This window comes from Bacillus rossius, chromosome 1 (genome assembly GCF_032445375.1).
Source record: "Bacillus rossius redtenbacheri isolate Brsri chromosome 1, Brsri_v3, whole genome shotgun sequence".
Taxonomy (NCBI): Eukaryota; Metazoa; Arthropoda; class Insecta; order Phasmatodea; family Bacillidae; genus Bacillus; species Bacillus rossius.
This window is the reverse complement of record NC_086330.1, coordinates 287,233,778-287,255,438: the sequence shown is the minus strand read 5'-3', so window position 1 is coordinate 287,255,438 and position 21,661 is coordinate 287,233,778. Positions and strand designations below refer to the sequence as shown.

General features: G+C 38.8%; 1 protein-coding gene across 1 annotated transcript in view; it reads left to right on the top strand.

Annotated features, from left to right (window-relative positions):
* LOC134530132 (neuropeptide F-like) overlaps positions 1-21,661 on the top strand; it is a 67,843-nt gene that overhangs the window by 10,166 nt on the left and 36,016 nt on the right. The window contains exon 2 of the mRNA XM_063364750.1: positions 5,807-5,987. Coding sequence (XP_063220820.1) covers positions 5,812-5,987 — 176 coding nt within the window. The 5' untranslated portion in view covers positions 5,807-5,811. The remainder of the gene's footprint in view (positions 1-5,806; positions 5,988-21,661) is intronic.

Here is a 21,661-nt window from a genome sequence, read left to right as displayed (position 1 = left end):
CACTATGGATAATTTTTAGAATTATTTAATAAATAATTAAAATTAATGAATTAGAATAAACACGCAGCATATTTATTGTTTTTAATGATTAATTAAAATTTATCTCAAATATTTTACTAAATTAAATATTTAATTATATACACATATTTATATTAAATTTTAATACTGAGTATTTAATTTATTAATATTAGTTACACTAAATGTCAGATCAAAAAATAAGTTTAACCTCTAACGTGCGTACCTAAGTACACACTCTTTTTTATGTAGCTTTTTTTTATCCTGTGAAAATTTCGTTGCATGGTGCGCGCACACAGTAAAAATTCACTTTCATCTTTGTTTCATATAACGCGCCTAAATAAGAATATTTTAAATAAAGACTTTCGTGTGAACTATTGAGGGTTTATGTTCAGTTACATCTGAATGTCAACAACGATAATCAACAATAACCAAACCCCCTTTTTTTATTTCATTTAACGGTTGTGCGTGGCACGTGAAGAGAACATGTACCGAAGGATGTAACCAGATCATAAGTTTGCATTTGAAGGTTCTCAAATGTTTAAAAAGTGGTTATTAGAATAAGATTTGAAATAGATAAATGATAGTGTGTACAAATAACTAAACACTTAATTTTGAAACTCAAAAATAGTACCTTATTATAGTTTAATATGTCATAGGCTAATTAAAAATATTTTCAGTTATTAAACTTCGTAGTGTAGTCTGTAATACTCTATAAGCAAAATATATTAGTGCTAGAAAAATTAATTCTTTTAAAAATAATTTATTCGTTAAAATTTAGCTATGAATATGCATTTGAGCATTGCACTGGTACTCCAAATTACACTGGTCCAGTTGTTACATTTATAAATGGATGCTTGGCGAATATTACTAGGTTCTCATGCACTGTGTTGTTTATTGAATACCGATTCTAGGAGTCGCCTAATCACGATGCTAAGTATAAGTATCGTCCCCCCTCTTAAGAGGAATCCCTTGCACCTTGTGTATAGGCAGACTGCGATGCGCATTCTACTAGCGTGTTGCATACCCATAAGGTAACTTGAATGAATGCCACTCAATTTACAAAGTAAAGGCATTTAGCCCGTGGAATGCTTCGTTATAAAGTACAGTAGGCTTGATAAATGACTGGGACCGTGTCTAGGATATTTTATAAAGCGTCTTACAGGCAATTACTTGACACTGCCTATTGATCTTGTTGTCTGTGAAACTTTAGTACAAAAAAAATATAGGTGGTTCACTGCATACAGGGAAAGTCTGGAAAACTGTACAAAAATAAGAGAATTGAAAAAAAAATGCTTTGCGTATTTAAAATAAAAGTTCTTTTGACAATATCTTGGTTACAAAACAGTATCAGTAACCATTAAAGTTATGTAGTACCTTAATGTAATAAAATAGGTTTAAATTACAAATAATTGGGTTTTCCGAACACGAATCAAATGTAAGGTAAAAGTGTATTGATTTGAAGCAAATATATAATTTTTGGCTTGATCAACTCAATAATGTTGCATTTAAAAGTTTTAACAGACATATTTGGCGCCCTTGCATCACTTGAAGCGTGGTTCCCTGAATAGTTTCTCCATGCAAGTCTTTGAACGATTATTGTAGCGGCGAAGACTGATTTAAAACAATTTAATGGACATACACTATTTTTTGTAACACATAATATCATAGAACAACCTAAAGAGTGGACAGAAAAAATGAATACATGAATACACGCAGAACAAGACAAAATCAGTCACTGTCATATGTTTGATGCCTAGACAGCACAGATAATTCCGTAAAAAGAATTTAGTCAGAAAACAAAAAAAAAAAAACCCTAGCACTGACGAACACAATGTACTGACAACATGGAGACATTTGCAACAAAAACAGTAAATACAAACAAACAACAACCGTGGACAACACACCGAAAACAGACGAACCCATCGATGAATAGGGACCGGAAAAATTCGCTGCTCCATTTCGTGATATGCCAAAATTAAAATAATGACACTTTTGTTTGCTTCTGCAATTGTTTCACAGTTAATCCGAAGGAAACTATGCCAGTTAGAAACCCTCAATCACAAGCTACCCAGTTGAGACGCCTCTCAAGTGAACAGTCGACCCGAACAACGACCGCACAGACGAAGAGTTCGGGGACAGCCGTGTGCTCCCGTCACGCGGCACGGCACTGGGTCGACGCAGTGTCAGCTCGGTCCCACCGCGGCGGCACAGCTGCGGAGTCGGTGGAGGGGGGGGGGGAATTCGGCGCCCACACCGCACCACGGCCACCCGGGCGGTGCTCACACTGACTACATTTACAAAACATTCCTTTGGAAACCAGCTGCCAAGAAATGCTTTGTAATACTTCAAGAAATATATTGTAACTTTGTACAAAACATGGCTATGGTCATTTTTGCATACTTAAAATACGTTTTTTTTTCGAGATAATACTTAGAATTTCTTGCAAAAATTGGCACATAAATTTTTAAATATTTTAATTGATGTTTCATTCAAGCCTATTTTTTTCAAACCATGGAAAATAAAAACGAATATTCAATATTTGTAGTGATACAGTATATTTCATGTAAATGTAAAAATGTACAAACATTTGCAAGTGGGGCAACCATCCAACAGCGAGACTTTTCAAGCGTGTTGGTTTTGAAGTTGAAGTAACTATTGTCAGTTAACACCGTAGCTGCAATAAAACTAACGCTGGGAGTCTGTTTAAGGATGTATGTTCCCTTCCAGGTCTTTATTTTATCTACGCATCTCATGATGAAACATGCCATTTTTAGTGACTGAAATTTTACACAAAATTAAAAACTATTTATTATACATCAAATTTTTTTTTTGCTTGATTAGCTTTCAAATTTGCATTTTTAACGTTTTTGTGTAGTATTGGTAAAGAGAATTAAATAGAATATATAACTGGAAACTTTTAGGTTTTTAAGACATTTTTACTGGCCACTATATTATTAAATTCTTTCAAAATTTTTTAAAATATTACCTGATCTTTAAAATCATTATAATTTTTATGATTTGAAAGACTAAAAAATATTAAATAAAATTTTATAAAACATTAAATAATACTATGTAGTTGCCACCAGCATTACTTTTAAACCCAAATATTTAAAGTTATATATTCCTTGTACACTGTGCACAAAAATGTAAAAAAAAAAAATTCCTACTTTGCCAGCTAATTATAAAAAAAGTATGTACTGCATAGATATATATTTTTTTTCATTTTGTTGAAGGTCGGCTATCCAAAACGCTTACAAGATTAACCATGTTAAATTTATTAAAAATAAAATAAATAACCTGGGACGAAACTTACACTCCTAAAAACTTTAAAGGAACTCGATAGGAAGTAATGTAGAATAGCCATCAAAAGTGAGCAGGGTTAACAATCATCAGCAGGGAATTAGCGATAAACTTCATTAAGTTATAACCATAAATTTTTTGCTATTCGGATGGAAAAGGTGTATAGGGTTCGTTCTTGTCGTGACTTCAATGAGTAAACCAGCAAAGCTTGCACACACCGACTCCTTAACATTTTAACTCCATGAAAGTAATTATGTTTCTATTTCTCGCGCACACTTTAAGGCGTAGAGATTGTAATCGACAGACGACATCTTTGTTTGAATATATTTTTGACCATACAATTATTTATTCTTTCGATATTACAAATAAGCTTCTTTATAGTTTTTAAATTTATAAAATGACTGATATACTGTTGATTAGCTGCTCCAAACAGTTTACCCTGTGAAGTAAACCGGCATTTAAATTGAATTAATTTTTTGTTTGGGAATGACGAAAGTTGTAATAAAACTCGCACTGTCAACAAAGACTCTCTGTGTAATATTGTAATATTTGCCTAAACGAAAACATAAACACCAGTAGAATTCATAATTATGACTTTAGGTTCATATCTCTTCCTTAAGACCATAGGGATAACAAATACGAAGGATGTGCAGTACGTGTGTTGGTGTATGTACGTGGCTTGTTCACTATGTGTGTGCACGTGGCTTGTTCACTGTGCCTGTGTACGTGCCTTGTTCACTGTGTTTGTGCACGTGGCTTGTTCACTGTGCTTGTGGGCTGGATAAGTACTCGTCCGGGTCACGGATAGTCTGGGTGATTTAGGGCTCCCAGGTTGAGTAAGATACTTGTAAACGGTATTTGTGTATGGAACAGAAATATTCATGTTAAATTACAAATATTTAAAAATTTGTACATTTACATGAAAACAACTGTTCGCAGTAACACTTGGTTAGGATTCTTATTCGGGCATTTATGCTTTGAGTGAAACCATTCCTTGAATAGCTTTCCAGTATTAACTGCGCACATAAGCATAATTAAACAAAATAACGTCAGATTGTTGAAGATTCGATTATCTTTCCATGGTTGAAAAAGTTATGCTGAAATGAAACAGCAATGAAAATATAAAATTATGCTCCAATTTTCGTAAATAATACTCATTTTCTCGAAACAAAATTGAGTGCGGCTGTGTCGGAACAAACGTTGGTTTAACGTGAAACGTCTACGTCAGCGAGTCACTCTCTGTGTAATGGACAGAAATGAAACAAGACATTACCCGGTACTAAAACATTTGATATAAAAAAGACAATCATTTATTTTGATTAATATTCGACGACAATTTTGTTTAACATTAGCCTGTGTATGAGTAATAAGACAAATAAGGCATAATATCATAAATGTGTCTGGTGAACGTACCATCTAAAGTGGTATTGTCCAGTGTAATCTTCTCTGTGGGCACGTAGTTGAGGCCGAATTCATTCTTCATGAGGTCTATGAGGTAGCAGTTGTGTCGTGGATCTTTATTGAAGTCGCCGTCGTTTTGAAGCGTTTCTCAACTGCTCGCCAACGGTCCTGCATCACTTCACTTCGACTGATGTTCGTGTCCCTCAGTTCGGAGACGTATTTGGCGGATGCGTGAGTTTTATCTTCATTGGCGCAGGCACAACAGCGGTAGGGTTGCTCGCGAAGTTCACTGAGCGCGCCTGGCAGCTGTGCGACGCTCCAGAGACAGTCTCGCTCGCTCGGCGCCTGTGCTTGGCCCACAGCCTCCTCTTTACAACCATACGCGTGGTTTATGTTTGGGCTAGCTCTTGCACGGGCTGAGTCTGATATGTTGTATTTAATACATTTCATTGGCTTACTTTAGATGTTTACTTATAAACGTTGTCCAAAATACAAAATTTTTAGCTTATATCGATCGATCTAAATAAAAATTATACACAAACACATGAATCACCCCGCTATCACGTTCGAGTCGTGAGTTGCACTGAGTAGAAATAAGCGAGAGCGCTGGTTGTGATCAATCTGCGCGGTTTCCCTTCCCCGCCAACCAGCCAGTCCGTGACACAAACTCAAGGTCGTATCAGTTAGCTGACTATATACGTTAAATAATTACACCACACTCGCGTTTCTAAGACTAATAGTTAGGGAATTACTAAGGAAAGACAGTAAAGACCTTTTCGTAACGGTAGAATTTTCTGCTCTGGAACCCGTATGTTTCAGTGTGATTTTAAATACTTTCCACGTCAAAACTTATTTCATATATGCAAAACTAACCGTAGCCATGAGTTGTACAAAGTTACAGTAACTCTATTGTATGTTACAAACTATTTCTTGGCAACTGGTTTCCAAAGGAATCTTTTGTAAAAGTACAGATAATTCTTTTGTGTGTATATTTGTATTGGCTGTGAAGGCACGGGGCTGGAGGCAGGTGGCCTCTACTGGGAAATGGCGCAGGCTGAAGGGAGGTGGGAACCGCGTGTGTCGGTAGGCAAGATGACCGCGCAGTGCTGGCTGCTGGCGCTGGTGTGCGTGCTGGCGCTGGCCGGAGAGCTCGCCAGCCCGGCCCTGGCGCGCCCCAGCCCAGACCCCGACCAGCTGGCGGCCATGGCCGACGCCCTCAAGTACCTGCAGGAGCTGGACCGCTACTACTCGCAGGTCGCCCGCCCCAGGTGACCGCCCACACTGCACCGCCTCTCGCGGGCCCAAACCGTGCCCTGCGCGAGGCTCAAAACTGGATTCAAAGCATTATAGCGGACGTTTAGCACCAATCGGTACGATGTTATTGCAGAAATACTAGACATTGCAGCACCATCGCACGAATTAAATGGTGATATAATAATTTTCTCAAGTATTTTTTTTTATGTTGCGATTATTTATAATTTTACCATTTAAGTGTAAAAAAATTAATTACAGGATAGTTTCACATTCATACAGTTTCGATTGAAACACAAACACGATTGGTGCGTCCCACGATGATAAAAAATTACTATACACGAGTTAATAGCGCCAGACGCGGGTCCACCGTCTGGACGAAATGCGAATGCCCGGAATTTGGGCAGCCTTTCGGCAACGGATAGGACATAGAAATCCGTTCACTAAAAATATGGGACTGAGCGTTTCCTATCGTACACTAGTAATACGGTTAGGGTACAGGTGTATAATAATCATCACCTAAACCCTTAGTTTTGTGTTTTGGAATACCGGTCCCAGAGTGTCTTGTCGAGGGATCATCACCATGGTCTGGGCTCTGACCAAATTTCTAGGCATTAGTAGGGCCAGGTATTTATCTGCGATAAGGTTTGCCCGTCACAGCAGTTTCTTCCTTGTAACTGGTGGCCGTATGCAAGAGAACCTATTGCATTATTTGACCGCGTTCTCTTCCGCACAAAAAATTGCTACGATTTGTGTGCCGTCAATGGGTATGTACCAGAGAGAGACTTCACAGACCATTCTACAGTTTTAACTCACTGCTACTCTCGAAATATTTCCCCAAAGATTACATGTCCACGGACATAACGTAACTCTGAGGCTGTTAGTGAATGGTAAAAATGTGTATCTTACGATGCAGCCTTAAGCAAATGATATTTTAATTTCAAGGTTGTATTTAATAAGAAATTAACCTTGAAACAATATCAGAATTATATTAATGCTAACTTAACTTTGCTGAATGAAACAATTATTTATTCGGTAGTCAATTGTCTCTAATAACAAATCTTTCACACTTTAATTTTGGGAAAAATTTTACGCGTTCAAGTAAATAATGTGGCAGCTTGGCCGGACTCTTAGTATGGTGCGACAGCTATAGTGACGCGCCTTCGTAGACACTTAGCCAGAAAACAAGAATCCAAATTGTTGTCCAAATAATCTGCTACCATGTTAAAATTACTAGAAGAAACTGCTTTGAAAGTTTTAAATTACAGAAAGGAAGTGTGCCTAAGATCATACCCATTTTGCAGTTAATTTATTAAATTGACATTTTAAGTTAAAATAAATTCTGAAAGAAATGTTACGATATTGTTGTAGAAAACCTACCAGAAGTACCTATACATTTTACCCATCAACATACAATAATACATGCAGAGAAAAAATGTCAAATGATGTGCCTAATATAGCACAGTTTGAAGCAGTAAATGACAAATTTGTTTTTGAAACAAAAACATAGTTGTTATAATTAAAAAATGAAATTGCATACACATAACTTAAAATTAATGGTTTGTACTGGTCCAAACAAAAATCACAAAGACGAAGGTTTTTTTGATTGCAGAATCTAGAGCAATCCTCATGGCACCACGTGTCGTACTTAGTGCAAGTAGTTCATGTTTTACCCTTTTGGTCTGAGAAATAGTTCCTATGGCGGTAAGAGCACCGAGAGTCATCACTACTTTCTTCATAAGGATTTTAGACGGATCTGAGAGGTCCTCTTCACTGAAATTAGAAGAATTTTGCGGTTTTCTCTTATGCCTTTAGGGGTTGTCTTTTCTGTTGACGAGGCGAGTACTTAGGGAGCAGAGCATGGCACAATGCTAGTACCTTGCTGAATTGTCTCATTAAATTTCTTTTCGTTATTCAAATTTCTTCCTGTGTCTTCGGCTAATTTATTTTTTAACTGACCACTGGTTAATACGGCAGCAGAACAGACTGGACGTCCCTTATCTTGAAAGACTGATTTCCCACGAGTAGTTGTAAGTGTGCTTACGTCAATTTCTACGACTCTCGGAGACCTGTTCCCTGATGATTCTGTTGAATTTACTTCGGTTATGAACACATGAGCTTCAAAAAGGTTTCGATTGCACGGGTACAAACCTGATGACCTGAAACCATTTGTCGAAACTGAAACAGTGAATGCTTTATTGAATACCTCACATAGAAGACGAGCCACTTGGTAATGAGTTATAGACCGGCCAAGGTTATGCTTCAGTCATGTCTCAACAGCCTTGCTGTAGAAGGTTTTCAATGGGAACATGAACGAGCTATCAAGCGGCTGAAATTTATGCGTACAATGTGGCGGTAAGGATATAAGGTGGACGCCATTGTTAAGAGCTGTATCCAAAAGTTATAAGATTCTCGTGTGATACCTGAGTCCTGAAACACTAAAATCACACGATATTATTTTGAGGGTTTAAAATTCTATAATATCTGTTACTGAAACTAATGCAGAAATATTTCAACTTGCATCCATCCTAATGTGTGGCACACTGCGATTGTATCATTTGGAACTCCATCGATTAGTTCTTGAAATTTTTTTATTTTGTTGGAAATAAAAGGAGTAATGGGACAAATGCTCGGCGGCAATAATGCAGGTAACTAATGTTACCAAAGAGCCCCTTAATGCTGATGACAAAGTTCCCACCTGACGTTTTCCATTCAATGAAACGACTTTGCTTGCTTTATGTTGAACAACTCTTTAACCTGTCTTGACACAACTGTACATTTTGTAAGGCTGGCTGTCAATAAGTTCCAATAAAGGTTCGTAATGTCCAAAAGTATTACATATTACTTTGTGAAACCGTTCACTCTCCATAAAGACGTTGCTTAAAGGGTTATAACAATTAACTGAGGATTTCTCTTCATTAAGGTACCACCCAGCTGCTTCATATTTTTTGTTAAAAGGATGTGCAATCACATTCTTTTCTGACAACTGATATCCGTTATTTTAACATCCTTAACAAAAAAAACTATTCTCCATATCCAAACAATATTATACACGACCATCTTCTAAATATTTTGTAAGAACCTGTTTTCTTCCTAGCTGTGTACTTGTTTATTTCTCTAATTCTTCTTCTTTAGAGTTAACCTTGTCATGAAATGTTGCTTTGGAAACTATGAAAACGTTGAATGTTCTTTGTAATCTTATGTTATTTCTTCTAACTTCCTGTATGGTATTCTTTATATTCTCTTGTTACCACAATTTCCGTTATTTAAGTTCCATCTGCAGCAAAACAAGCCATTAGTTCTATTTGTAACTAACCTATTTTCATTTTACCAATATTAAAAAAAAATTGCATTTTTTATTTGTAACTGTGATGTGGTACAGTGTCCACTGTATATATTGTAGATTAACCTAAAGTTAAAATTTTCTGCTGGATAAAATCTTTTGCTCAAAATCATATTTTCGGAGTAATTGTTACTGTAATCTAAAACGTCAATAATGTTCTGACCAAATCGAAATAATCTATTGAAAATGTTGAAATACTTGGTTATTTACTTGATAAGTTTAATCTAAATAAGTTTTGCGGGAGGAAAATTGTTTAAAAATGGAAGAGTATGCTTAAAATAGAGGTGTATAAAATATCGAGTTCGATAATTAGGGTCACAACAGGTGTGCTGTATTAGGCACACCCGGGAAAAACAACATAGCTGCCGACGACAGCCAAGTAATGGAAAAATTACTCGCCCAAATTACTGTTAGCTATAATACTACATTAAAAGACACAACCGCTGACGTTGATTCAATAATTTAATCACTCACCGTTGATCACAAAATATGATCGTGATTTGCGTCTCAAAAATGTTTTGGTCAGAACAAATACTTCCATGCCGATATCAGACACGAAAAACCATCATAACCGTCTCTACTTTGTCAAAGCACTAATGGGATGTCGAGTCGAAGCAGTTCAACTGGTGACCAAAATAGTGCAGTACTGGGCTTGAGAACGACAATGCGCGCTATGAGGAACATGGGCGGTATCAGGCACACCAGTGGCAGTATCAGACACAGTGGCGGCTCCAGGGCTGGGAAACCACCCAGGGCCCCGTGCCGGCCATTTCAATATACATTTTTATGACCCTTTGTTTGGTTTCAGTGAAAAATAGGACGTTAATGTGAAAACGAGAAGTAAAAAAAAAGTTTCTAATTTAAAACGCTGACCATTCTAGATTTCAATAAAGTTTTCATAATTTTATATAATAAAAACATTCAAAGATTTTAATTCTGCATAAAATGACGCGATTTAACAGGAATTTGATAGTTGGCATTAATAAAACTATTCCGAGTGTAATTTTTCCAAAAATAACATCAAAATTTCTTACGATAAATTAGAAAAATAATGTTCGTATTTTAAGTACCAGTTTGTCTTGAAATCATTGTTTTTGAGAGTTAATTAAAAAAATCATCCGGGCTTTTCACTAAGGGGGTATTCTATACCATTAGCCCCCTGGAAGGCCCTTCTACATAATATTAGCACCCTGGAAAAGTAACTGGCCTAGGGCCCCGCAAAACCTAGGGCATCGCTGAGGCACACTTCCCTACTGTTCCGGCCTTTGCGACAAAGAATGCCCCTCGAATAAACGAAGCACTTTACGTAGTTCCAGAAGGTAGGGTCTTCGTAGGAACCTCGCTGGATCCCAACTTCTTAGTTGTGTAACGTTTAAACAGGGTAACATCGCACGTATACGGAATAAGGCCCGTTCTACAATGAAACGGAAGCGAACACGGATCACGTAAACGGAGACGGATCTAACGCAACAGAGTTTCTACAATGGCACGCAGACGGAGACGGACCCGTACTGATTAGCTCGGCAATGCTGAGCTTTTCCGTTTACGTTGGTCTGTGCGACCAATAAAAACAGAGTTTTTTTCTGGGATGGTAGCCATGTTTGTTTTTGTTCTAAATACGTTAAAAAACGTTTCAATTACAATAATATCTAGTGTTTTATTATTACTTTGTGGTTTATTTTTATTATATGTGTGAATTATGCCTGTACTATAGGTAATCTCGTACCATACTATACATTCCCAATTAAATTAATATTTCGTAACCTTGAAATAGAATCTAGATGGTTGCCAATTGTTCCGTTTCTGTGCATTGCGGAAGCAGCAGACGCGATAGTGAAATGTTCCGGAAAATCTGTCTCCGTTTCCGTTCCATTGTGTAACGGGCCTGAGAATGTGTTTAATGTACACTGAATAAGTTTTTGAACAGTTTTTACACTACAAAATTGTTTTCGGAATTTTTAATTTAAAGTAATTAATCACATAGCCGATCATTATACAAAGCTAACCTAATAACTAATATCTATGGATAATTGGTAATCAGTGTATTCGTAATTGTCTGGTGAAAATGTTTTAACAGTGTTCAATATCGACCAACGAGTACACTTGAGTTAATTACGCATAAAACAGCCGAGTCTAGTTTGTTGTGGAAACAAATTGCAATATATTCGCAATTTTTTGATGTTCACTCGAAATATCTTGTTTTTGTGGTACAAGGAGTCAAAAAGTATAGTAAATCGGAGTGTTATAAATTGTTTCTCTTTATAAGTCCCAATTTACGTAAGCAGAACTTAGTTTTAGGTATATAATATTTAAGATAATATTGAGAAGGTTAATGTATTGTATAGACCTTTAACTTTTATATTTTTCACCCTTTCACCTAATGGTTGGTGCTATCAAAAACCCAAGCTAAACCTACAAATGCGTAGCAAATTACAACCCTCAGTATGGGAAATCGCTATAGTGAGAATGTGTGGGTGTTGGCCCTTAGATTACTTTTCCGATATCCGAAAAAATATATCTGTCGCAGAAGTGTTGAGTTTTATTGTGTTTTTAATGTTTGCGAATAAAAAGCACAGAATGGTTTACATGTGTGCACTACCATGTCGAACATACCCTATTACAGAGGTCAAGCACAAAAAAAAAAGATAATATGTATGAGAAATGTTTATGTTTCAAAATGCAACTGATTATAGATTTTTTGAAAGTTGGAGAGACAACTTTGCTCTTCTTTCAATATTGCAAAAAAATTATATAGAGTGATTCAAAATTCGCGGCACATATATTAGGGGGTGAAAGAACACAACTAAACAAGCACAAATAACCGTAGAATGTATTCTCGGAGCTCAACCGGTGAAGTACTAGAGATTGGTACCTGCTGTGTTGTGGAGTTATGAGAAAAAAAGCCTGGAACAGAAGGAGTGGCAGCACTCACTACTTGCAGGTCTGGCTTTCCTCTTGCAGTCATAGAGCAGAGAAGTCGGTGTGATCGCTGAAAGGTTCTCTCATCTGGCATGCGTCTTGTTGTGGAAACTCTCTCGGTACAATCTCTGTGCTTTCCTTGCATAGCCGTCAGCAAGCCCGCACATGCGATGCATGTCGACCTTCTATCAACTCGTGTAAACATCCATCTAGTAGGAGATCCACGGCGCCAATGAACTGCCCCTCAGCTCTTCACCAGTTGAGTTCCGATCACACACTGTGTGCAGACTTGTGCTGGGCCTGCTGCGTTCTATCACCATCTATCTCATGTACCGCCAATTTTCATACAGCGTGTATATTTCTTCATAACAACATTTCAAACACAAGATCTTAATTCCTGCCTCATCATGGCTGAAATAATATAGTGACTGTTCCAACACCTATTATAATTATCTGCGCTAAATTATAATACGTATCTATGTAAAGATAATCAATAATATCGAATATGTTTCTTCCAACGAGAAATTATTACTGTTTCTTATTATGTACGTATGCTATATCATTTTAAAGTAACCGTCTGTGTATTGTATTTATTGTAAAGTTCTTCATTTTTCATGGCTTCATTTATGTATCAATACCATATCGGTTTTCCCAAAATCCTACAAATATGAGGGTTCATTGGTTTTCGGAAGTCCCGGTTTCTTAAAAATGAAATGTTTTACAGCAAAGGCTTCATACAAAATTTAATTTATATCTGTATACCACATAATTTAATGCTCTCAATTTATACTTGTATTGGAATAAAAATAAGAACATATGTTTCTGGGAACCACTAAAAAATTAATATTTAACAATTAAAACTTTTTATTGAAATGCGTAATATTTATGATATGCATTTATTTAAAACATAAAATTACTGGAGGAAAAGACTTACGATGCTTCCATTTAAAGGACATTCCTACCAATAATTGTTAAGTACATTTAATAACCTGCATGTTCATAAGTCTACATGTAGAGACGTTGAGTATCTCGCCTATCCACTCAGCAGTGAAGGGGACTTCAAGCACTTGTAAGTTTCGTTACTAAGTGTGCTTGTTGGTTTTCTGAATTCGGTGTCTTCAGTAACTAAGAGTAAGCGCTGAACTGGCGTTTAAGAGAACTTAGGTTCGAGACCTGGGCAACCCAACCTGATGTCGGTTCCCCGAACTCACTCCAGGCCACTGCTGGGTGTGCCCATGACCATATAGGCCATTAGGTCGATGGCTCTCTTAGTTTACTTGTATCGTGTAGCTGAAACACGGCTCTAGCGACATATTTCTCGACGAGACGCAACATAAAAATTTAAATAAAGCAGACTATATATTATTATTTTTTGCCATACTACCAAAATGGTGGCCTAGACACTGTTGACTGTCTGGTAGCGTGTGAGTTTATAAGTTCGGTCGTATCCATGTTTGAAAGTTTGCCGGTGACATTGTTACGTTTATGCGTCTTGCGTTATTTAGGAACGGGTATCTGAAAATGTCGTTATTTATAAATTGCTTCTTACATTTCTTGCCTTCGTGCGTTTCTTGCGTAGTTTTTAAGCCCTCCCTTATAGACAACTTCCAGCTTTCAGTGCCGTTTCATATGCATCCACACACAATAAACAAACACAAGCTTGGTTCATGGTGTTGCTAGTCACACTTAAAACGTCTTTAACAGAAAACAATAATATATCTATTTATACAGCAGGGTCAGTCTGAATTTGACCGACAATCTTCGGATGCAGATTCATCATGTAAAAAAAAAAATTGGAAATCATATCTATATATACACACGACATATGGTCTAAATTGTTTCCCAAGGTTAGTAAACGTATTTGGAGTTACAGCTTAGCCTGAAGTTTTTTTCCAAACAATAATGAAATAAACGTCAAGTAGTTTGTTCTAAATTTTATTTCAGTCTTGCGAATTTCTCGCAAAAAACGATGGGGTGTAGGGTCGAACAACAAGGCACCTTATTTCGTACTTTTTATATGTAGATTAATAATCAGCCTTAAAAATACCAGTTCAGCTGTAATTTCAAAGGCGTATACCAGTATTGGAAAGTACTTTAGACCATATGCCGTATCATGTTTTCAACCCATTTTTACGCGATAAACATGCAGACGAAATTTTTTGTTATAATTCAGTATTAACCTGTGTATCTACGATATATTTTAGTTTTCTGTTAAAGACATATCAGTGTGACGAGCAACGTCCTGTTTATGTTTACTGTATGCGTGCACGTGTGTGTTAACGTATGAGATCCATATGAAACGGAAATTCTCTCACGAAGCTGGGGATTGACTTCAAGAGAGGACTTAAAAACTACGCAAGAAACGCACGAATGCAAGAAACACAAGACGCAAAATATTAAATAACGCAATTTTCATATAACCGTTTATAAATCACGCATTAAGCAAAAAAACTAACGCAATCATCAGCCATCTTTCAAATTCTAGCGTTTCGGCTGGCATTTCCGCCTTCCATAAACGGTATATGAAGTGAAGTATTCCGAAAACGTTTAAAGATGATGAAGTATTGCGCCTAGAAGACTACCAGTTATTTTTTGTCACGTACATCACATTTTCACTTATTACCCTCACTATCGAACTGTGAAAGCAAAGAGCGCTTTTAAGTAAAAAAAAGGTATTCGACACGTTTTCATGAAATAAAAATATATTAAAAAAACCGGACGAATACATTTTTTTCCACAATTTTACAGAGTATGTCATATTTATATTCTCAGAGCTTCTGTGGAAAGGACGGACATCCACAACTTGCATTTCATATCACTATCGTTTTGCAATTCACATAATCTACATGACGCTGAGAAATCATCATATCCAACGGTACGTGACCTGGCGTAGTTATTGCTTTCAATGAAACTAAAACTGAGTCCTTTCCTTTACAGGGAGCATATCATATTGGGAAATTGGAAGCGATTCAGAGGCCAAAATAAAAGTTTTCAAAACTTTTTCCTCTCTGTTAATTGGTTCCAGTATCACGCATGATGGATTTGGATTAAATATTTCTCCATGACAATTTAGCTCGTAAAGTGACACTAAGAACAAGTTGTCTGTATTTATCCCGGTAAGTTACATCTTTCCTGTAGCAACCACAACTTTGTTTCCGCACGCATCACCCTTAACCTATTCCACGAGCGCACAGTAGCGCACAGTAGGCAATTATAAGTTTTCAGGCGCCGCTGAACGCAAACCAAACTACAAACTGTTGTAGGGATCAAACAACAACAACTTTAGAAAATTTGGGAAGCTATTATGTGTGTTACCTAATACTTCAGGTTGTCTAAATAATATATAAACAAGTTGTAGCGTCCCGGGACTGCACGAGTCCCAAAAGACTACAAGACGACGAAGTGAAAACAATTATACTGAACCAGAGTGGGTTCTAGTACTCACAGTGCAGAGCACCAATAAATGTGTGTTATATAATATTCAAGAAAAAACTTTGATAGAAAACTTGTTAGGCACATTCGGTTATATTTATTCAAACACATGAAAAAATGCAAACAAGAAAACATGTGCAAAACGTGATAGATGTTCTACAATAATTTGAACAGTATAGGGAAAAGTACACAAAATGATTATTAAATTGGCATGGCAAGATTAAGCCAATACAAAACTGCCATATGAGAAACAGAGCGAATCTCAGTCACATTAATATACCTTGTGGCCGTAGCCATATATGACACTCTACATATATGAATTCTGAACGATGTATTTACAACTCTAACTTTACGTTAATCGTACCGCAGCACTTAAAAAGTTATACCTAACGTACAGATAGGTACATCAAAAGGTTATACGAGCCTGTACTGCTCCAAGGTATTCAATTACGTAAGACATGACATGGATGCTATGACAAAAGCTAGTGTCACTAGAATCTTTACGATATGTACAAGCGTTGACACTCAGCACGCGCAAGAGAATCGCGACAGGCGCAAGAAAACCTGTGTGACATAGCAGTGAACGGCGCAAAAATGAATAGAAACAAAAATAAGTTAAACATACCTACCAAACATCTGGCGTCCGGGACACTCGCCCTTCCTGCATGGCCTCGTGGTCGTTCATCGACCTCAGTGCACAATAATTACATTAATTATTCAAACACATAATTTATAAAATTAAATTTAGCTGACGGCGATCCAAATAAAATAAATAATAAAGCGAAAAGCACATGAAATAAATTTACGTTACTTCACTGCAGCCATCGTACAACACACACTTATGGCGACCCATGGAAATACATGACAAACTGAAAACTAAGTAGAACCAGGCCATGCAAGGGCGAGACTCCCGTCGCAAAGTTAAACTACAAACGCATTACTCAAAATCAGGCCTAAAAGAAGGCGGAGGCCTTGCAGACACCCGTATTTATGCCTTACGCACGCACCACAGCGCATGCGCCAAGCAAGTGTTGTCAGCACTGCGGGGGGAAAGGAGGGGGAAAGGAGGGGAGGCGGCCGGCTCGCGAGTACAGATCTTCGTGGTGAGGACCACTTCAAAGTAAGCGATAATCAGAATCCAAGGCCGAGGGTAGTGTACAATATCGAAAACATGGTGATTTTCTAGAGAAAAAAATAATTAATAATTCTGGAACTAGAGTCTTTGAGTATTGTTAATTAATTTGATTATGCTGCAGAGAATACGTTGCGAAATTCCAATAAATATATAACATTCCAGCTGCGTATTTATATTTGTTTATTTTCCTTCATGCTGAATATGGTTATTTATTTAAAACAAATTTATGCACGTAAATAACTGCTGGTTTGCACGGTATATTAAAAAAACCTCAAGAATGTAATGTTGTCCTTTATTAAGGTTTTCTATGATATAGTGATATAGACTACCTTGTAAACCATTAACAGCGAAAATCCATAAAATTGTTTCAAACTAATCTTCCCAAATGGCAGAAATCATTTAAAGAACGCAACGAAAATATGTGCTTTCGTAATCGTCAGTCGGAAAATGTATAATTTTTTTGATTTCAGTAACTGGCAAGTTAGCAATAGATTTTTTCCTCCAAGCATGTAAACGTGAATGTTTCAAAAGTAACACGTTTGTTAGGTTAGGTCAAAGCTATTCGAATATTTCAGAATTTTGTGGAAATTTAAAAAATAAATCGTTTTGAGGGATAGTAAAAGAAGATTAGTAGGTTTTTAAAATACTATTTATGGCATTTTAAATATATATTTTTAAATTGAATATTCGCCTACTGTAGGAAAACTTATATATCAGTGGTTTATGGAGGCGAAAAAACGATTTACCTAGGTCGCATCTGTAGGGAAAAAATATAGTTTTCAAAAACGCAACAGTTAACAAATGCTATAACAAAACATATGTTTATCAGTGAGACATGTTTACCATGAAAGTACGTATTCTAAAACCGATTATAAAATTATGTAAATTTTTGTTTAATTGAAAATTGAATCTAAAATCTTGCTGTCACTAATAATAAGAGTAACGATTATTTCGCGGATTCCTTTCACTCCAGGCTAGACTCCAATTGCCTATGCACAATCAAGTATTTATAGAGGGCTCATTGGTTGATAACAATGGCACTTACCTTGGTGGGTTACACGTGATAAGGTAACCACTTAACCAATGCTCCTTGTTTACAACTATAGCTCACGCCCAGCGCGTTTCAAAAGCACCGTAGTTCAATAATAGCCGTGAAGCAGGTGTATGTGCAAGTCTAATCTGCTACCATCTAAACCGCGAAAAATTCGTGGCCCTGTGTACTAGCACACTGGAAAGAAAATTTTGTAATTTTACAAAGGATCCTTTGGAAACCAGTTGCTAAGAAATAGTCTGCAATACTACAAGAAAGATATTGCAACTTTGAACAACACACGGCTATGGTTATTTTTGCATAAATGAAATACGTTTTTCGAGATGATACTGAGTATTTAGTGCGAAAATTGGCACATAATTTTGTATGTTGATTGTTTTTAACTCAAGCGTAATTTTCTCAAACTACGTAAAATATAATCAAATATTCAATAATTGTACTCAATTTTGGTTTATCATGCTTATTAATGTGCGCAATTAATACTGGAACAGTACTCATAAAACGGGTTTCAAGTAACTTCAACTATCGGAGGTACTGGGACAACAGAAATCATAAATGCCCGTGTAAGAATCCGAAATCAAAATTATTGCAAACACATTTTTTTGTAGTGATATTTTTATTTTATTTTAATGTAAAAATTTATAAATATCTGTAGTTTTACATTGATATTTCTGTTCCATTTAAAACAAAATTTACGGTGTAGTAATGGTGGTAATATTAGCAAGCCACCTGGGTCACATTTCAGAACTTAGTTTTCCTGCACTGAAATGAAGTGTGTTGGGGTGGTTCAGTAAGGCGAGGAGACTCTAGGCAGTGTGTGGTGGGTGTAGCGGCAAGGACGCAGGTGGGGGACACGGGGTAGCTCGTGGGTAGCTCGAGGGTAGCTCGTGGGTAGCTCGAGGGTAGCTCGTGGGTAGCTCGAGGGTAGCTCGTGGGTAGCTCGAGGGTAGCTCGAGGGTAGCTCGTGGGTAGCTCGAGGGTAGCTCGAGGGTAGCTCGTGGGTAGCTCGAGGGTAGCTCGAGGGTAGCTCGAGGGTAGCTCGAGGGTAGCTCGAGGGTAGCTCGAGGGTAGCTCGAGGGTAGCTCGAGGGTAGCTCGAGGGTAGCTCGAGGGTAGCTCGAGGGTAGCTCGAGGGTAGCTCGAGGGTAGCTCGTGGGTAGCTCGAGGGTAGCTCGAGGGTAGCTCGAGGGTAGCTCGAGGGTAGCTCGAGGGTAGCTCGTGGGTAGCTCGAGGGTAGCTCGAGGGTAGCTCGAGGGTAGCTCGAGGGTAGCTCGAGGGTAGCTCGAGGGTAGCTCGAGGGTAGCTCGTGGGTAGCTCGAGGGTAGCTCGAGGGTAGCTCGAGGGTAGCTCGAGGGTAGCTCGAGGGTAGCTCGTGGGTAGCTCGAGGGTAGCTCGAGGGTAGCTCGAGGGTAGCTCGTGGGTAGCTCGAGGGTAGCTCGAGGGTAGCTCGAGGGTAGCTCGAGGGTAGCTCGAGGGTAGCTCGAGGGTAGCTCGAGGGTAGCTCGAGGGTAGCTCGAGGGTAGCTCGTGGGTAGCTCGAGGGTAGCTCGAGGGTAGCTCGAGGGTAGCTCGAGGGTAGCTCGAGGGTAGCTCGAGGGTAGCTCGAGGGTAGCTCGTGGGTAGCTCGAGGGTAGCTCGAGGGTAGCTCGAGGGTAGCTCGAGGGTAGCTCGAGGGTAGCTCGAGGGTAGCTCGAGGGTAGCTCGTGGGTAGCTCGAGGGTAGCTCGAGGGTAGCTCGAGGGTAGCTCGAGGGTAGCTCGAGGGTAGCTCGAGGGTAGCTCGAGGGTAGCTCGAGGGTAGCTCGTGGGTAGCTCGAGGGTAGCTCGAGGGTAGCTCGAGGGTAGCTCGAGGGTAGCTCGAGGGTAGCTCGTGGGTAGCTCGTGGGTAGCTCGAGGGTAGCTCGTGGGTAGCTCGAGGGTAGCTCGAGGGTAGCTCGTGGGTAGCTCGAGGGTAGCTCGAGGGTAGCTCGAGGGTAGCTCGAGGGTAGCTCGAGGGTAGCTCGAGGGTAGCTCGAGGGTAGCTCGAGGGTAGCTCGAGGGTAGCTCGTGGGTAGCTCGAGGGTAGCTCGAGGGTAGCTCGAGGGTAGCTCGAGGGTAGCTCGAGGGTAGCTCGAGGGTAGCTCGAGGGTAGCTCGAGGTAGCCTGCACGCCGCGGCCGGACCGCTGCCGCGATGTCGTACTCGCGAAGGAACACGAGGTGTCGATAGCTCTACCGTCACGCACTCCCTCGCAACTGCCCGTCAGCGGAGGTCAGAGAGGGGGGCAGTCGGAGACACCTCCTGAACCCTGACACGCCTGCCAATAAAACAAGCCTGGCCCCCGGCGGGCCGGAGGGGCAGAACTGCCGTAGGAAACAGCACGACACATCTCGTGAGGGGGGATGGGGTGTCACTGCGGCGAGCGCCGTGGGCTCACGTGGCCTCGTCATCTGGCACGGCTTCGCTCGCTCGGCTTTACTTACAATGCGACTAAAACCTCTGACCAGACAGTATCTTAATTCTTCCAAACACACTCTTGTTAGTTAATATTCAAGATAATGTTTAAAAACAATCGAATCAAAATAACAGCTGAAGATGTTATACAACCATAAACCTGGGCGCCGAGGAATAATGAACGAAACCGAACAGTGACTTAATCATAAGTTCTCGAAATAACTTCACTGAACTGTCAACAAGGTACATAACACCTCAATATGAAAGTTGACTGGAAAACTGTTAAACGGGCAGTGGCTGAACATGATGTTAATAAATCAATAAGTAGTATCAATTTTCACTTATAATTTCGCCAGTTAGATACCCAATAGTTAAGTCGCTCAGAAGCAAACCTGAATATTGGCCACTGTCCACCGCTGAAAGAAGTAGCTACGGTGTCCTTTGAGCCAAATGCACAGGATTCGTGGTCGCGGCAGATCTCCTGCCCGGCGCTAATCCACCCGCGTCTGTCCACGGCTCAGAGAGTACAACTCATTCTCACTCGCCCACAGCTGGGACCAGGTGACTTCTGTGGCCTCTGACTGCCCATGAAGTCCCCGAGACGAACATTACTCCAGGGTGTTAGTTAAGGGGCAACTTTCTGTTTCAGGCCATCACTGCGCATTAACGTTAAACAAGGCAAAAATTTTAAATTCTTATTGGTTAGCTTTCCTCATATTTATGTTATATTTCAAACATTTCAGGAGGGTACTAAAACTAAAATTAAAAAAAAAAACTTCACAAATAACACCATTTAGGTTTTAAGGCCTGCCCTATCCGGGCGCACATACATACTTAGCCAGTGGCTTTGTCTTTATAAGGGCCCACCTAAACAGGGGCAGTGCTTCTAGCGCGGGTCGCCTCTAAGCGCAAGGCTGTGTACTGGCGCGCAGTCTTCTCGTCGTACATAAGAAACTATGATGTTCCCATGGTAACCATATCATTATATAATGGAGAAATCAAGGTAATGGTGTAATGCAAGTACATTGCAAGTATCAAATATTTTCTATCTGTAGGCTTATGCCTAATATTATTACGTTTTTAAATGTTTCTTGCAATAGGGCATTTTTGTTAATAGAATTCTTTGGACATACGCCATTTCAGCTTTTCACAACTTGTCATGGAAAGACATTAAGAATGAAAATAAAAATGAAAACATATACCAACAGAGGACAACCCTGAATCAGCTCATGTCAAACTTTAAATGATTGAAGGAACTTAGTCCTGAAAACATAATAGCACAGAGTGAGCTAACAAGGACTAGACATTTTCGACAAAAAAACAAACATTAAATGCAGACAGACAACAACCTTGGAAAACTCGAAAATCACGGAAAACAGACGA